The sequence below is a fragment of the Arvicola amphibius genome, chromosome 2 (assembly GCF_903992535.2).
Source record: "Arvicola amphibius chromosome 2, mArvAmp1.2, whole genome shotgun sequence".
Lineage (NCBI taxonomy): Eukaryota > Metazoa > Chordata > Mammalia > Rodentia > Cricetidae > Arvicola > Arvicola amphibius.
The window spans coordinates 60,489,834-60,507,442 of NC_052048.2; the positions used below are offsets into that span (position 1 = coordinate 60,489,834).

Consider the following 17,609-nt stretch of genomic DNA (forward strand, 5'->3'; position numbering starts at 1 on the left):
GTGTCAACCAATAGCTCCTGCTAGTATGGGAAGTATGGATTCCATGTTCCTTTTGGTTTTCGAAGCTGACTGCGCGGTTTCCTTTGGCAGCGTTTGCTCGGATTCCTCCCAGATGCATCTTAAGGTGGCCTCTTTCTGGTTTCTCCTTGTTTCTTAGTGCTCATCCCTCCCTGGCTCACAGAAGCCATCTGTGTCTCCACGTGTGTGACCGTGTGTCCCTTAGGAGCAGGAACATTTCAAGGTTAATTTTCAGTGTTGAGAGAAAGCTTTGTCCCTGTTACCAAAGAGGGACATCTTAAAAGCAAGTGGAGATCCTTGTGAAAGCTTCCTCTCGTTGATGAAATCTAACCATCCTTCTCTAGCTGTGACTGACTCCGGATGGATAATGCCCACCGGAGGGTTCGGGGAGCTATTGGAGCAATCCAGCATGTGAACAGAAAGCAACTGGTGCCTATGCTGTCAACAGCGAGGTGAACATACTCTCATGAGGCTAACAAGATACTTTTGGGTTTCAGGGAACAGATCCGACAAGGCCTAGAAGAACTCCAGAAAGTTCTGCCCGGAGGAGACACTTACATGCATGAAGGATTTGAAAGGGTAATTTCAGGACGATTTTCAACTCTTCAGTATAAGGCGTCACATTGGGATCCAGCACAGAGATGGCTGATGAGATAAAGCATGTGTGTTAAGGGGACTTATAATGCCTAGAGATAAGAAAGCCCAGTTTCCCTCCATAAGCTCACTGACAGCTGCCCTCAAATGCACTAAGGGAATGGATTTTCCCTCCTTAACTGACACCCACAAATGGTTTGTTAGCCAGTACTTAGATGTCACTCAGGAACTGTGCCACACGCAAGTCCCTCAATTTCCAAAGTGTCTTTCGTGGCTGGCAGCCACAATGGCTGAGATGGAATTTCAGTACCTTTGGCTTTAAGGAAACTTTTCCAAGACTCTGAGAAGATCTCCACCCATGTCAACAGTTAGCTGACTCAAGGGTGAGAATCACTTTACCTGAATGTCAGCACTGTCACTTTGAGTGAGACCCGGGCGAGTCACATTAAGAATGGAGACAGCCCTGGCTGCAGACAAGCAACATCATGCTTCCATGCATGCAACCCAGGCTGGTCTCCCTCCATGCATGCAGCTGGGCTGGCCTCCATGCATGATACTGGACTGGCAAGCAGCATTGTGAGGCTAATGTTCTAATGGCTTCTCCGTGTGTTTTTCAGGCCAGTGAGCAGATTTACTATGAAAACAGTCAAGGTAAGATTGTAACATAAAGTCACATTATGAAGGGTCTCATAGCTCAGCGTTTGCTTCTGAAAGGGAATTTTTACACAAAGTACATGTGTAACATGGTCCATAAATTCTGTATATTCATTTTATCAAAGAAGAAATAAGAACAAGTGCCTAGAAAGGTGGCTTTTATCAAACCAAATTCTGCCAGGCTGTGCCAGGAAGCATTATTTAAAAACAATTAAGATCCCGTTACGGCTGCAGTCTGCAATTCACATGAATAGTTTAGCATGATGAATTGATTAAATTAATAAATACTTGGATGGGCTAGTAAGGTCTTGGATTTTTGTGTCAGATTTAATTACCTTGTTTCTCTCTGAGCTCCTGTGGTTGAATCTGGTATTTAGATCAAGTTTGACTGAAACGTCCCTTAGCTTAAATATAAATGTCTAAAGTATTCTTACTAAGTCCTCAGGAAGGGACATCATCGCCACTCTGGTTGCTGTTGGCCTCCTTCGTGGAGAGCACTCCGATATGTCACACAAGTCTCTTCAATGAGATTCCGTATAACTGTGGGGACTTTCCTCCTAATAGCCACTTCCTGTTTGACTGTAATTAAACTGCTGCACATAAGGTAGGCCTCAAACTTGCCCAGCAAAATCAATTGTAAGCGCTGTTACTGGAAGTCTAAATAACATTGGAAGAATTCCAGTAGAATTTTGCCAACAGCTGTAATACTTCTGGTCAGCTTGCAAATTCTGATAAATATTATGTTTTGGCAAGTGTGGTATATGTGGTCGGCTATGGCATTCAAGAAGGGCCACTACAGTCCAAGTGTGGAATTTGCCCCAGGCCTGGTGACCTTTGGCCACAGGAGCTGTGGCAGTGACTGAGTGTTTCAGCGGCCATGTCACCTGGTCAGCCAGGTGACATATATGTTGAGATGAGACCGAGAAATCCAGAAGTCTGACCCTAAAAAGTTTGTCTTAGAGTTGCCCCACACCCCAATACAAGACTGACGGTTCTTATTGTGTTCATTTTCGGTGATTGAACTTAAAAAGATAAAATCTCAGGGATGTGTGGGTGTGTCCTGGGGTACAGGACAAGTAAGAGGGTCTCTGTGGGGGTGTCCTGAGGATACAGAATAAGCAGAGGTCTCTATGGGGGTGTCCTGGGGTACAGGATTAGTGAGAGGTCTCTGTGGAGTGCCCTGGGGTCCAGGATAAACAAGAGGTTTCTGCTGTTTCTGAGCAGGATACAGGACAGCAAGTGTCATCATTGCACTGACGGATGGGGAGCTGCATGAAGATCTCTTCTTCTACTCAGAGCGGGAGGTGAGTAACAGCCGCTGTGTCTCAGTGTGGAAATGGAACCAGGCATGCAGCTCAGTGCTAGAGTGTAGTGTGTACCTGGCGTGTGTGGAGAGACCAGGTCTTTCTCTGTATTCAGACAAAGCAACAGTCGTTCTTGGCAAAACCTGAATGGGACTGTCTCAAGCATAAAAATAATCATAGCACCTTATTTTTATGTGAATTTTCACATCTCACACATGGTAAACACTCTTCTCCTTTCAAAAAAAGTCTACTGCTCCCTTATTGAAAATAATGCATTACTTTAGCAGCTTACAAAGGGTCACACAAGAGTTTTAAACAGAAAGTGGTAGTGCCAGTTTTCTTCCTTTCCCCCTCAGATTTTCTACTGAAATGGAGAAAGAGCTTCTTGAGGTACATAAGAACCAGGACACCAGAGTGACATTCAGATTCTCAGTCCAGGCAGTGGTGGCGGTACATGCCTGGGAGGCAGAAGCAGGCGGAGATCTGTGAGTTCGAGGCCAGCCTGATCTGTAGAGCAAGTTCCAGGACAGTCAGGGCTACACAGAGAAACCTTGTCTCTAAAAACAAACAAAACAAACAACAACAACAACAACAACAAAACCGATTCAGGAAGCGAGGCTAAGCAGAGGGGGTGGGACACTCTTTGCTGTCTCCTGTTTTTCTCCTTTCCTCCCTTTTTCTAAGGTTTGTCTTCACTGTATCTTTAAAAGGCTTAAAAATTTTATTTTCTGTGTATGAGGATTTTGCCTGCATGTATGTATTGCACCGTGTGTGTGTGTCCGGTACCTGTGGAAGTCTGAAGAGGGTGCCAGATCCCCAACATTGGAGTTATGAATGGTTGTGAACCACCGTGTGAGTGTGGGTGCCAAAGCCATTGAATCCCTGTGGAGCTGGAGTTGGTTGTGAGTTGTCTGATGTGGGTGCTGAGAACCAGTTTGGGGTTCTTTGGAAGAGCCTTGCACACTGGTGAGCCAACTTTGCAGCCCTCTTTTCTGTTTCCTTATGATTTCAAAAATTATTCCCCAAGAGGATAAACTCCAAAGGCCTCACCCTCTAACTGAGGAGATATTGGTGTTGATGGCTGTTTGGAGAGAAAGTTATTTTTCTTCAGAGGTGTGGTCACTGGTTGGTAACCTATGTCCCAGTGGATGAGCCCACAGATATACAGAAACAGGCTCACTCAAGCCCAGGCAGGAATTCACACAGAAGAGAAAAGATACAAAGTGGGGGGCAGATGCTGGAAGACATTAATGGCAGCATTGCTGTCTTGGGTCTTCTGCCACTGTTTAGCTTAAACTGAACTCCATCCACAAGTGTGAAGTAGTGTGTTTGTTCATTCTGAGCCTGGTCTTGGCTACGCTCTAGAGACACACAAGAGAGTGAGGCACAGTTGCTAGGCTCTTCCATGAAATGCTTTCCTTTCTTCCTTCTCCCAGGAGCACATGCCTGGCATGGGAAACACAAGCTAACATGACAGATGCCCTGAGCATCTGGGGAGTAGTACATTTCTGTGTTCTAAACTTAACTATGTGACGGAATGCAAAATGGCTTATTTAGGCACTAAATAACCGTCACGTAAAATAAAACCCCTAATAAGGAAAGAACTGGAATAAAGCAGATGATGAGTTGTGGGGGACTCGAGGCAGACGTTAGCTGGAAGCAATTTTAGGTATGGCGCATACAGACTTGGAAAGCGCTCAGCACAAGAAAGCGTTCCCAGGGAGATACAGCGCATGAATCCTCCCTTCTGCACGACTCCCCAGAAAGCCCAGATAGAGGAGAGGAGTCCTGAAGTTGATAGAGAGAGGCGAGGGATAGCCTGTGTCTCAGGGGGTTCATTTCATTTTGAGTACAGCAGGAAATGTTCCCAACATAAAGAAGAAAAGTTATGCTCTGTCCCTTCTACAAGTCAGTGTGAGAAGCAGGGGGCCTGACATCTCATAAGGGGAGAAGTTACAATCAAGTCAATATGCGTGTAATGGGCACTGTATGCTTATTGTTCATATTTATTGAGCATCTGCTCCATGTGCTGAGGAGTTCCTGTGGTCTAGCCTGAAACCCAGGAAATACAGAAAACAAATACCAAAGCAAATCAACATACCTTTAATATATCGACTATAACACTAAGCCAAAACCAGGATATTGTTTAGTAGGCTGCCTTCTCAGTGTCGCAAAGGTCCTGGCTACCTATTCAGATACGGACCTACCATGAAGGCGCTTTGCTTTGTGGCAGTGAGATAAAGTCTTCTAGTTCATAAAAGATGCTGACTTTAGAAACATCCCAGGCCCAGTGAGCTCTGCACGACGGTCACAGTTAATTCCCCAGACACGGTACAGAGTGAAGCCAAGCATCTGCCTAAGGAGCCTGGTGCCAAAGGCTACATTCCCTTTTAAGACTGGGCTGTCATCCCCCAAAGAAGAAAGTATGCCAACAAACCTACTTCAGGAATAGCAAAGGCCGACCTTTTTCCTGGATATGTCCCAGATCCTCCCAGAGCTGTCACTGAAGGCTGCTCTGGCGGGTGCCCCTGACACTAACCACTGTCCTCTAGTCCGCATGCTTTACATGCACCTTTGTGCTCTCTGGGATCTAGATTGCTCCTTCACTGCGTCACCTGCCATGGTAGCCGTCTTGCACTCAAAAGCTCAAGAGAGCGACACTTGCCCCTTCATCTCCCTTTAATCCCCTTTGTCTCCTCACACAGGCTAACAGATCCCGGGACCTTGGCGCAATTGTTTACTGTGTTGGTGTGAAGGATTTCAATGAAACTCAGGTATGAGCCTGGCTCTCCCCCGTTAGGAAATGTGCTGAGCTCAGGAGTGATGGACAGCAAGTTCATTCAGCGTAGTGGGGGCATCTGTGGAATACATACCCGTAAATAGGATGTTTCTCTGGGAAGCTAGGCAAGAAGAAAGTTTTGGCTGTGTGAAGAGTTTGACATCATTTTTTGAAGTTTCTGGGATCTAAGCATAGACCACCCAGGGCACATCTCCTTTAACTTTCTAGGTAACATTAACTTGCCAAGGTCTCAACACAGGTCTCAATTAGCTTAGAAAACTTTCTAAATTTTTTAAATTGACAAATACGATTTTTTTTCAAGCAACAGATTTTTTTGCTTATTAAAATGTAATGCATTTTCTATTCAGGAATGTAGGAATAGTTTGAGTGTGCCCAGAAGTAGAAACCTAAATGTTAAGTAATATCCTAAATAGGAGCTCTTCTATGTGGCTCATGGTTGTTTTTGTTACAGTGTTCTCAGTAAGTTGTGGAGTAAATAAACAGGATTGCAAAGCAGTGAGATACTCTTAGAAAAAGTACACATGTGTTTGCTTTAAAAGAGTGTGACAGTCTACATGCCAAACTACAAATATAGAGGGAAGATCCATTATGAATAGACCTTGTTTTTCTTCCAGTTTAATTTTTAAATTTTCCTAAGTTTTTAAAATAATAAATATGTTGCTCTTGCAATCAGTAAAAAACAATGAAAACAATTTTAAAGTTGCCATGGCTCTATGGCAGTCCCAGGACTCTGAATGTTGAGGGTCCCTGGTCAGCTGCTCCTCATCCTCCTTCCGATTCACAAAGCAGAAGGAAGCAATGGGCCTGACCCTCATGGCATTTGGGGTGAAAGGTGGGACCCCTTTCATCAGCCTGGTTCTACGAGAATGCCTAAATTGGTTCTGAAATTGTCTGATTTGAATAAAATTACCAGCAGCTATCTGGGTGAAAAACAAGCCAGTATCCTCAAATCGAAAATGTATCACCCCAAGTCATTTGTTCATCCAACTGGGCAGTCTTCCTCTGCTCCCAAGAAGGAAGAGATTCAAACAAATGCAGGAGCTGGTGCCATCCTCAGCCTGCTCCAGGGTTCCCTGGTTAGTGTGTTATTGCTGAGGGCCCCTCAGTGAGGCCCTGAGCCTGGTGAAGCTCCAGGTTCCTCTGGGTTCTACTCATGGGTGCCCCAAGCCCATGCAGTCCATGGTAGCTTTCCCGAGCCTTGCACATCCATGCCTGACACGTCTCTACACTTGTTTGTCTGTCTGTTCTCAGTTGGCTCGGATTGCAGACAGTAAGGACCATGTGTTTCCTGTGAATGACGGCTTCCAGGCCCTTCAAGGCATAATCCACTCAGTGAGTACAGGCTTCTTCTGAAGGGTTGATCGGCTGTTGAAGAATGATCTCTCTCTCTCTCTCTCCCTGAACCCGCCCTCCCCCGCCATGCATGCTCTGTTGTTTTTCTGCTTGAGAGAACATTCCTTCACTGGTCTTTTCGTCTACTATGACCTAGATCTGCCTTCGGTCTTTCAGTCACGTTTCTTTTCTTTCTCTCGTGCCAACTCCATCCTACAAGTTGAGGAAGACCCTGCCCTGGTAGCAAGCCAAACCGCAGGCAGCCTCTGTTCTCCGAGTCGGAGCTAGACTGACCTGCAGCCTACCTAGCCATGACTAAACATAGCTGCTCGCAGTGACATGACACCTAAAAAAAAATCTAACCCATAAATTACAAATTAAATAATTACAAAGTAAAAATCAGGTAAGAGTTTCACTTGCAGTTCCAGTCAGCTCTGAGATCATTCCCAAAACACTCCACAGTAGTCAGCCAAGGTGGATCCCGAAACCCGTGCCCAGGAATGCTTTTAGAACACTGATGTCTATAAGCAGAAGTTTTGAGGATTATGAAAAAACAGTCTCACTTCAGACTGCGAATGCACGTCTTAAATATGTACAGACTTACTCTACTGAAAAAGTAGAAAGAATCAGCAAAATGGAGGATGTCAGACCCAGTAATTAGTCCACAAGGAAGGAAGGAACTTCCTGCATGTCTGGGTGGGTCAGTGGGATGGCTCGGTAGGTAAAGATTCTTGCTGCCAAACCTGACTACCCGAGTTCTGTCCCCAGAGAACCCACATGGTGGAAGCCAAACCAGTTCCTCCTGTTTATCAGCTCTGCACACATGCACAGAAACTTCTGGGGTCACTGTGGCATACTCGGGAGCATAACACCAGAACTAAAGCACCACGTGGAGCAGCAGCCTAGCACTGTGGAGCCCTAACAGTGGGGTTCGGGCTGACCTTGACCCTGTAGCTATGCGCGAAAGGGTCACTTCACAAGGTGGGCTGACCTGAATTGCCGCTGAAAGACCTTTAAGGAGGTGGGTGGCACAGCAGAGAAGGAACTTGAGTTCATCCTCCTTCCCTGAGGCTGGAGGAGAGTGGGGCCTATCCAGGGGTGACAAGGACAGCTCTGATTGCTGGTAATTTCGGAGGTGAGGGAAGATAGCCAGCACATTGGCCTGGATCAAATCTGCCAAAGCTCCGAAGGGTTTTAACTGCACCTGCAGGCAGCGGGTGTCACTGTTTTTTATTTTATTCTAAACTAGCATCTAATAATTGTACATTTCTGGGGTCTAATATAAGATGGCCCCATCTATTTTCTGAGTTCTAACCAAGCCCAACCCTGCTTAGCTTTCTGAGATCACAGGAGATCAGGCACACACTGTGTGCAGGGACTGTAGGCATGTGGTTCTCAATACAGACACATAACTATAGATATGTGATGTCTCAGAACACACAACTGTAGACGTGTGATGTCTCAGTACAGACACAATGGTAGACAGTGTGATATCACAATACATTTATACAACATGCTCTGATCAAACCAGGGTAATAAGCATCCTCGTTGCCATATGAGTTCTTTGTGTTGGGGTTTGAGCTCTTCTCTGTCTGTTTACATAGACACACCAGAGACAGTAGCCCCATCAGAAGCCCACCGCAAGACAGCTTCTGGACAGGCTGGGATTCCTTTCCCTGTTCAAGCTCTCATGAGCCACATGACCAAGGCTCTTCAAGAGTCAATTCTTACACAAATTATTGGCACTTCTATCTGTGTGAATCAGTGCTGGCCTTGAATGTTTCAGCATTACAAACAACTCACCCGAGCTCAGTGTGAGCCAGGGTGCTTGTAAAACTGCCCCTAGCCCCAAACTGAAATAGATCCAAGGGTGTGGTACAAGTTCTGTCAGGACAGTGTCCCCATTGCAGACTTCAGGCTCCAAACTTTAACTGAATGGCGGCTTTCTTATAAGCATTTATCTGGGAATTACATCAGTTTTGATCCTCCCAGGACTGGAAACCCATGTTTATGGCTGCTGTTAACTTGTTTGTTCGGACAGAGAAAGAGACGAGCACGGCAGGGCTCATCCTTCTCAAGTCAGACAGAAATAATTATGGCCTGAGCTGGCTGGCTGCTTTTAAGAGGTGGGTTCTGTTCTCTTTCCAGTATCAGAAAAAAAAAGCCATCATTTCCCCCAGCCCAAGGCACCCACTCCCGCTCGTTCCCATCACTAGCCTGTGACTGGCTATCTTCTTGTAATAAAATAGGACCGGACTTAATTATCTAAAATGAGATAGCAGAGCAGCTTCTGATGACTCAAACAGATCACAAAGATTTCTGCATTTTTGAGCCCCAAATAAAAGTGCAAGGGCTAATACTGATTCATCAATCAAATGCTCACTGACAGGCCAGAGAGGTGGGTAACTCACAGCTGCTTGCCTGGCATTTGTGAAGCCCTGGGTTCTGTTCCCAGCATTGTCCCCCACCAAAATAAATAAATAAATAAATAAAATGAAAGGAAGGAAGAAGGAAGATGCTAATTGAAAAATCTCTTATTGTAGATACTGACTATACAGTTCTAAGTGAAGCAGAAAGTGGCCTGTCCCAACAACAGAGGACAGGAAATCTATGGGAGAGACCCAGAAAAAAAACTAATATATGAAGTTAATTTATAGCAAACAGTATGAAGAAATAGCATGTGCCTCAGGAGAGTAGTGAAGTGGGAGGCAGTGATCCAGGCTCCTTTAAGAAGATAACCTTGACGTGCAGGCTTGGAGCTACCGAGCGGGTGTGTGGTCCCTGAGAAGGTGCCTGGTAGAATGAACGGGCGATGTGTTAGGTTGGCAGATGAGATGAAGCAGCAGGTAGACTTGAAGGCCGTGGTGATTGCTCTAAGATAGCCATGTGCAGAGGCTGCAAACAGAGCAGCCATTCCCCAAGGCTCAGGAAAGAAAGGCATGGTGGCCTCCTACCCACAATCCCCTGGGAGATGACTAAGTGCTCAGAAGCAGTCTCGAGAGGGTATGTGCCTGGGCAAGGAAGAAGAGATGCCACTGGTTGTTGAACTTCCCAGGGCCCTCTGTAACTGCCCTCTGGAGAATCACCTATTATCCTGAGTTACAGGCCAGGCAGGGACCCACAGGCAGGTTGGATGAACTGTCATACCTGATGCTCAGAATGGTGTGCCGGGGAACTTGAACCCAGCAGCGTCTCCAGAAGCCCCACCTTCTCCACTTGGGGAAGTAGAGTAGACACTAGGTGCCCAGGATCTCTTTGCGCAGGGGAAGGTCTACCCCTGTCCTCTGCTGCCTCTCTCTGATGCCTAGTTTGGTCATTTCGGCACCCTTCGAGGCTCCCAGTTCTTACAGGAAACCCTTGCCTGCCAGACCTACAGAATCTGTTGTGTCCATCTATGGGAGAAAGAGGGCAGAAGGAAGTCTCTGTTGGAGTAAATATGCTTTAACAAATGCCTCTTCTCCCCATTTAATATTACTCCATTTAAAAGCCCTACCATTGCCATATGGCCCATATTTTGTTGCCATTTGCAGATGAAGAACCTGATGCCCAGTTAATATTCCCATGGGTACAAAGCTCGTGGGCAGGGGGACCCCACAGTTCTTCCTCTCTCCGTGACTTTAAGAACATAAAAATAAAAGCCACCAAGTTCAGTCGCTGGGCTGATCACATCACTCAGCCCTCACTGGAGCCATGCAATAGATTGGATGTTGTGTATTGGAAAGGTTTGGTAAATCAACCAGGACCAAACATCTCAGCAAGTGAGCGGCAATACAGGATATGCTGCCAGTGTCTGCTCGAGAGAGTGATCCCTAGCTCTGCTGAGCAGCGTTAGGCAGAAACAGCTCCGTTTCAGAGAGGGAGACTCTAAAAACCAAATACAGGAAGTGACTCACATGATTACACGAAGGTAACAGAATCCACGGGTCCAATCTTGGAGCACACTGGTTGGGTTTGGAGTCCTTTGCCTTCTACACTGGGTTAGAAGCACCTCCAGAAGCTCAGCTGGTGTTCAGTTACTCATGAGAATCGGACAGTTTGACTATCAGACTCTGTGGTCCTTCATGCAGGCGTTCCTCCTAAGCTGTTATTTCTTCCATCTGAGTTTTAGCCAGCCACAGCTCTGCATAGCTTCCGAGGTCAGGAACATTTGGATGGTATCGCTGAAGATGTAAACTAGTCTATTCAGTGTTTTTAAAGGACCAAAGGTAATAAAATTCCCATGTTCTGAAGGCTGCCGTTCAGGGGGAAAGAAAACCTCACACCTAGGCCAGAGTTGCCCTCACGGGACCCTCGCAGGATTCCCACTTGCTATTTCAGAATATGGTGGTAAATTTTAAAGAAAGAGCCCATTCCTTTGTCTCCTCTCCTTGTGGTTCACTGGGGAATTCTGCTGCCACCACCTGAGTTTATCACCAACTCTCCAGGGAGACAATGACGCAATGATCTGACCATGCTCCTGGGCCTTAGTTTGCCTTTTCAAAGGGCTGTGGGCAATAACACCAGAAACTGCATGCGAGCTGGACTCAGAGAGCACTGGAATGGGTTTGCAGCTTTGATTCTTGACACTTGGCCTAATTATTATGATTTTTTTTTGTCCCCAGCTCTCCCCACTTATTGCAGTTGAGGGCAGTGTCTGGTTATGGGGAGGGGAGCCCAGCCACTGGCCCTTGCCATCTGTGCCTCAGAGGCTTCCCCTCCGGTTGATGTTTAAGGGTATGCCTGGCTTCCTATTAACCGGAGCATGAGTCAGCGCATACAGCCTGTGTGTGTATGATCAACAGTCAACAAGTGCTGAGCAAACGCTGGCAGAACCTCCTCTCAGGAAAGCTGTAGGATCAGCAAACCGGGGACACATCTGCCCATAAGGATATTGAAATTTATTTTTATTCATGGTAACCAGATCCTGTGCTGCTCCCTCCCTTCTGTTCCTAGGAAGAGATGTAGCCCCCACATCTGGCCTGGAGCCTAGCAAACTCTGACCAAAGGCAGTGTTTGTCTTCCAAGCCCCCACCAGGAACTGAGGGTTTCTCTCAGAGTCCACAGGGCAGCCCTGCAGTCCCCGTGTCCTGCTTCAGGGAGCTAAAACCTCATTCCAGAGCAAGTCTCTCCACAGCAGTAGCCCTTGCCTTAAGCCAGCTCATTTCTCATATTCAGAACTGCTTCCCTGCTGGGGCCCCTCCAGCTCCTGTCTCAAGACATGTCTTGACCCCAAGGTGCTGTGGAGTCTCTTCCTGGAGACTACCCTGGCGTCTCCTGCAGCAGGAGCTCTCCCCTCCCGGAACACCCCAGTGGCTGCCATTCTGCGGGCCTCCCTTGGATCTCTTCCCTACCATAAGGCAGCCCCTCTCTCCACAGATGCTAAGTTGTATGACCCTAGAAGCTGCCTGTCTATCCTGTTTCTGGCACCAGGCCTTACAAAGTTGCCCAGAGAACTTCACAGCATTCGTGACCCAGGGAAGACCCACACTAAACAGCAGATAGGCATTTTGTAGCTGAGCAGAATCCCCTCAGTCCTACCCTATCCGTGCTTCCAATATTGCAGCTCTAAGAGACAAGAGGCGGCATTCTCGGCTCTGTTCTTCCTGGCAGGCTGGAATATGAAATAAAAATAGAATCAAACTGTAGTTGCTGGAGTAGAGCAGAAAGGCTTTTTTTTTTTAAGTCACTTGCCTCAGCAGTTACTAATTCCATTAAAGCTCTGCAGACTTCAGGGCCAGGCGTTTCTCCTGCTGTTGTTCTTACTCTGCTTGTTAAAAGGCCCCAAGTCACAAGATTCCCACAGCTGCAGGGGCTCCAGGAGCAGTCTCAGCAAGTCGCAGCTCCCTGCCTGGGCTCTACAGTCCCTTCTCTCCAGGAAACAGCAGCCGTGATTTCATAGAAAAATGGCTTCTGACAAGCAACCTTGCTGGACTAGTGGGGCGCTCCAGTGGGCTGGGGTGGGGTGGGTGGAGGATGAGCAGGTTCTCCTGCTGAGCAGACTGGGACCAAGTGGTCAGGGGTACCCGAGCTTTCCTCCTGAAGACATGGTGGGAACATGGTTCAGTGGGAAAGAAAGCAGTGTCCTCAGTTTCCCTGCCTGCTTTCAGACCAGATTCCCATTGAGCAAGTTAGGATAAAATGAATAAAGGAGGCTGTACTTACGCAGGCTGGGGATTGTACCCAGACTTTCCCATGCATTTAGCTTGTGCTTTCTTCATTTGGCATATTATACCAGAACACATAAAACCGCTGTGCCTCAGGAAGATATATGTAAAATGCTCAGTGTTTATTGTAAGGACTGACGAGGACCTTGGCCCATGTCTGCTGTTAATAGATGTGTGGCCATTGATTGAAAGTGTACAGTAGAATTTGATTAGGAATGGTGTCTGACTTTCTTCATATTTAACTCACAAGTTACAGATTAAATCATCTGAGCTCACAAGATGGCCTAGAAACTAGGAATGAATCAGTTGCATGGCCTAGGCTGTCGGGCTCTGTCTTAAAGAACAGGGTTCCAGGCTCACCCATGCCTTCTGCTATCAGCTGTGACATCGTATGGCCCTTCTGGGGTAGCCTGAGTCCCACCCTCTAAACAGAGACCTCTGTGGGGTTTCCCGAGCAAAGATGACAATGTCTTTTAAAAGAAAGCCGCCCTAGAACGAACCATCTACAACATTATGGTTGGAAAATTATCCACTAAAGAGAGGAAAGCAGCAAAGCAGTCCTCCTGGGAAGGCAGTCCAAGTAAGGGTGATAGAAACAATGGCTTCGTATTCAGAAGGCCCAGGAATTACATACATAATAGAAAGAAAAGCCATGAGAAGGTTGCTGTATTAAGGGAACACAGAAAGTGTTCCTTGAATTCACTTTTTAATCTAATATTTAGTCCCTACTATGTGCCAGGTTAGTCTTTGTGAATACAGGAGTGGGTAAGAACAGATGCAGTCTTAACCCATGTAGTGTATATGATCTGAAGGCAGCGGCCCGTTAGAAGCATACATACTTATAAAATGTGATATGGGGGCTGGAGAGATGGCTCAGAGGTTAAGAGCACTGGCTGCTCTTCCAGAGGTCCTAAGTTCAATTCCCAGCAACCACATGGTGGCTCACAACCATCTGTACTGAGATCTGGCGCCCTCCTCTGGTGTGCGGGCATACATCAAGGCAGAATGTTGTATACTAAATAAATAAATCTTTAAAAAAATAAAATGTGATATGGCTGTGAAGGAGGCCACAGATCTCTTCATGCTCCTCTCACCTGGACTCACTGGCAGGGATTTGACTCTTTCTGGAGAGTCGCAGGGAAAATGACATTAAAGACAATTGCTAAGTTTTTGTGTTAGAGAACTGGGCAGATTTAACCAGCCAATGGGAAGTTATCCTGAACTGGACGGCTCCATGGGTGGAAAGGAAGATTTGATGTAAATATGGTAGCTGCATGGCTGTCTCCCCTATGGTAGAAAGTGAGTAGCCAGAGGCATCTGGAGGAGCCTGTAGCCGCCATGGCTGTCTCCTGGCAACAGAGAGAGGAGCCGACTGGTGAGTGCCCGGAGCTATCTCTCAGGAACAGAGAGAAAATTAGAGCAGGAAAAGGCTTTGTGGGTTCTAAAGGAAACTGTTTGGGAAGCCTGTAAACTGGAACAGCCTAGGAACTGGCATAACGAAGAAGGGGTGGGGCGAAGAGTCGGGAAGCTAGCACAGGGTCTCTGGTGTGCATAACAAATGGTCACATGTTGATAGGGACGCAGATACCCCACTTGTCCAGGTAAGAAGGGATGAAGGAAGTGGGTCTTCTTGGCAGAAACCATTTGACTGGTTTCTGAGGGATGCTGCTTGTGAGTTTTTATCTATCATCCAGCAATGCCCCTATGTCCAGATCACTGCCATTTTAGGGAATTTGGACCTAACACTATATCCATACATCCTCCTTGGCTACTATTGACTGTGCAGGAGAGGGGCCCTCGAGCTCCTCACCTTCAGAGAGTCTCTGAACTGGTCTGCTGCTGGCTGCAGTTCAGGAAGACTGATGACAATATAGTCTGGGCTGCTGATAATCGAGGGGTGACCCCACCCCCAAGACCCACGCGTACCATTAAGACTTTTCTACCTTTTGACACCAGAGATTTCAAGCTAGCAGGGGCTATAGTCCGGGACAAAGCCTGCCTATCTGCCCTAGTGAATTTGATTCTACTGGCAGTTACGATCCCTTCCAGATGTTTTAGATTAAGTTTTGGAAAGCTGTGCTTTTACTTGATTGAATCACAGCACTTGGCTGACATATTTTGGCCTTTTATACGCTCCTTAGAGTTATCAGCTAATTGCAGACACTTCAAGAAAATAATACAGCGTGTGTTTATTGTGACAGACCCTGTTAGTATGTCTGCAGTCAAAGATTCATGGAAATTTCATTTTACCAAATCCTGGTTACACGTTAGGGTTGGTTCGGATATGTCGATGGAAACTCGGGAGCTTATGTGAGCAGACACGTCATGTACTTGTTTTGGGAAACGGAAAAAAGACAGACCCAATAGTTCGGCTTTCTTCTTATACTGTTTTGAAATCTTCAGTTATGAATGATTAAATGATTGATTCAACTTTCTAGGGGAAATCTGAGGAATTCTTGCAAAACATCAAAACACAGCTCTGCGTTGCTCTGCTGCCACTGTTTACTGAGGCACTCCCTCTGAATTTGCTCCATTTCTTTAAATGTGGTCTGTTTGGAGCTCTGTCCTTGAAGACTTGGAAAGTGACCCAGGAAAGCAGTATACGGTGGGGGAGCATAGATCACATTCAGGTAGGGGCCACTTGAGGAAGGCAGTATCTTGTCCTAGGATACTACCAAAGGCCTAAAGGAGATGGACCTAGGAGAGGGAAGCATGGAGAAGCTACGTGCCTGTTCCCCAGATGTATCTATCATTGGGGCTGTCCCTGATGTCAAGGCAGGACTCATGACAAGGGGGAATTAAGAGCTCAGCATTGAAACAAAGCGTCCAGAGTCAACTACGAAGGGACTTGTCACTCCAACAGTGACAGATGCACAAGAGAAACGTGACGTCAGAACATTGCATGTCCATGCAGCTGGGACAGGGATTAGCAGGAGTGAGGCACGAGGCCACACCTGTGTGGGGTAGGGAGGGTCTCTGATTAAGCTAAAGTTGAGCGGACCACCACCCCAGTGCAGAGTCAAGAGGAAGCTAAAAGCAGATAGGGTCATGGGAAGGCAAATTACAAAAACCCCATGAAGCTGTTCGGCAAGAAGGGCCTAGGAACTGTGCATTTTAAAAACTGAGGAACCGGGAGATGGCTCACTCGGTAAAGTGCTTGCTTTGCAAGCCTGAAGACCTGAGTTCTAGCCCGAGAACACAAGTTTAAAAAAAAAAAAAAAAAAACAAAAAAAACAAAAAAAAACCTAAGTAAATAATCTCAGCCCTGGCGAGGCAGAGACAAGCAGATCCTTGGGGCTGGCTGACTAACCAGCCTAAATGAGAGACTCTCAAAAAGAAGGTGGGCAGAGCCTGAGGAACAATACCCAGTGTTGTCCCGGGGCTTCACAACTGACATGTACGCACATGAATGCGCACACACATACGCGGAATGATTCAAAATAAAATTGGCAAAGAAAGGCTACCTTTTATAGCTTCCAGCTGTAGCGGCTCCCAAAAGCCATGCCGTAACTACTGCCAGAGCTGAGTGACCATTGCTGTTCCATCATCTGCGCTCCAGATAAAGATTTTTTTCTTAAGCTTGTTTGCTCATTTCCTTTTACACTGCTGCTCTCTGAGGACGCCCAGATTTCTCCCTGGAATGGGTAAATATTGTCTTTCTTGAGAAACTCATGTGTTTTCATTCCCTGGATTGAGATGTTCTTGAGTACCTCTTCTGCACTTGTTACTGGAAGGCTTGGCGCCAACCCCACTGCTCACGGAAGATAAGCCCCCCCCCCCCCCCCCCCCCCCGCATGTCTTCCCTGAGCTCACTGCTCACGTCCTCTCCCTTTCCTTACCCTTGAGCCCATTCTCTGAACTGCAGTTTACTGCCCTCTCCGTTTGATTATATACTGGGGAGGGGGTGTTGTGTAAACGTAAGCTGGAAGCAGAGGTTTCCCTAAGTAAACGTCCATGCAGACAAATGGACATTTCCCGCTTCTGAAAGTCACCTCTGCCTTCTACAAACTGAATTCTCCGAATTGCGTCATTAGTTGATCTCACAAATACCCTTTCACACGTTCAGAAATGGTACATTTTAGCTCTCCGAGCCATCTCAAATTTCATAGTAAGTAAGCCCCAATCATTTTTGGTTAGCAGATTAGTTCAGTGCCCCCTACTTCTTTAAAATACTTGGTTGAAATGTCAGTCGGTACCCAACAAGGGGTAGAATGCATAGATGGTGAAGAGAAGCTTCCCTGGCCCCGTCAGAGCCTTCACGGTCCCCTGGCTCTTGTTCAGTCCCTCGTGACTCAGCTAGAGGATGAGTCCCGTCTGAACAAGGGCAGAGTCCAGCAGGAGAGTAAGCAAACATGTAAGCTGCGAAGCTCACCAGGTCAACTTTTCAGACAGGAAGCTGCGAACAGTGTGACCGCCATGCCTGCAGTGAGGGAGCATTCCATCTCTCTCCAGCCACATCTGGGCTTGCTCCTCCTCTCTGCTGGTCACTCTTTCTGCGCCCTGCATGTTCCCCAGCTGTACCCCCAGCTGACCCAACGGCTGTTAAAGTCCCATTGCACCTGCCTTTTCTAGGTACCCTTAGCATAGTGTCCCCACAACGGTCCCCATGTCCCTTCTGGTTTATTCCATCTGCCCCTTTAGCTTTACTCTACTAGGACTGGCCATTGTGTGTCACGTCACAGGGAAAGCCCCATGGCGTTGTGGGCACTATCCTCCAAGCCAAACTGCTGCCATCTTCACAAGATCAGTGATGCCTCCTTTGAG

General features: G+C 46.9%; 1 protein-coding gene across 3 annotated transcripts in view; it reads left to right on the plus strand.

Moving 5' to 3' along the window:
* Positions 1 to 17,609, plus strand: part of Antxr1 (ANTXR cell adhesion molecule 1) — a 185,763-nt gene that overhangs the window by 43,808 nt on the left and 124,346 nt on the right. For all 3 annotated transcript variants that reach the window (XM_038320077.1, XM_038320075.1, XM_038320076.1), the window contains exons 4-8: positions 516 to 597; positions 1,230 to 1,263; positions 2,491 to 2,570; positions 5,276 to 5,344; positions 6,622 to 6,702. In XM_038320077.1, coding sequence (XP_038176005.1) covers positions 516 to 597; positions 1,230 to 1,263; positions 2,491 to 2,570; positions 5,276 to 5,344; positions 6,622 to 6,702 — 346 coding nt within the window. The remainder of the gene's footprint in view (positions 1 to 515; positions 598 to 1,229; positions 1,264 to 2,490; positions 2,571 to 5,275; positions 5,345 to 6,621; positions 6,703 to 17,609) is intronic.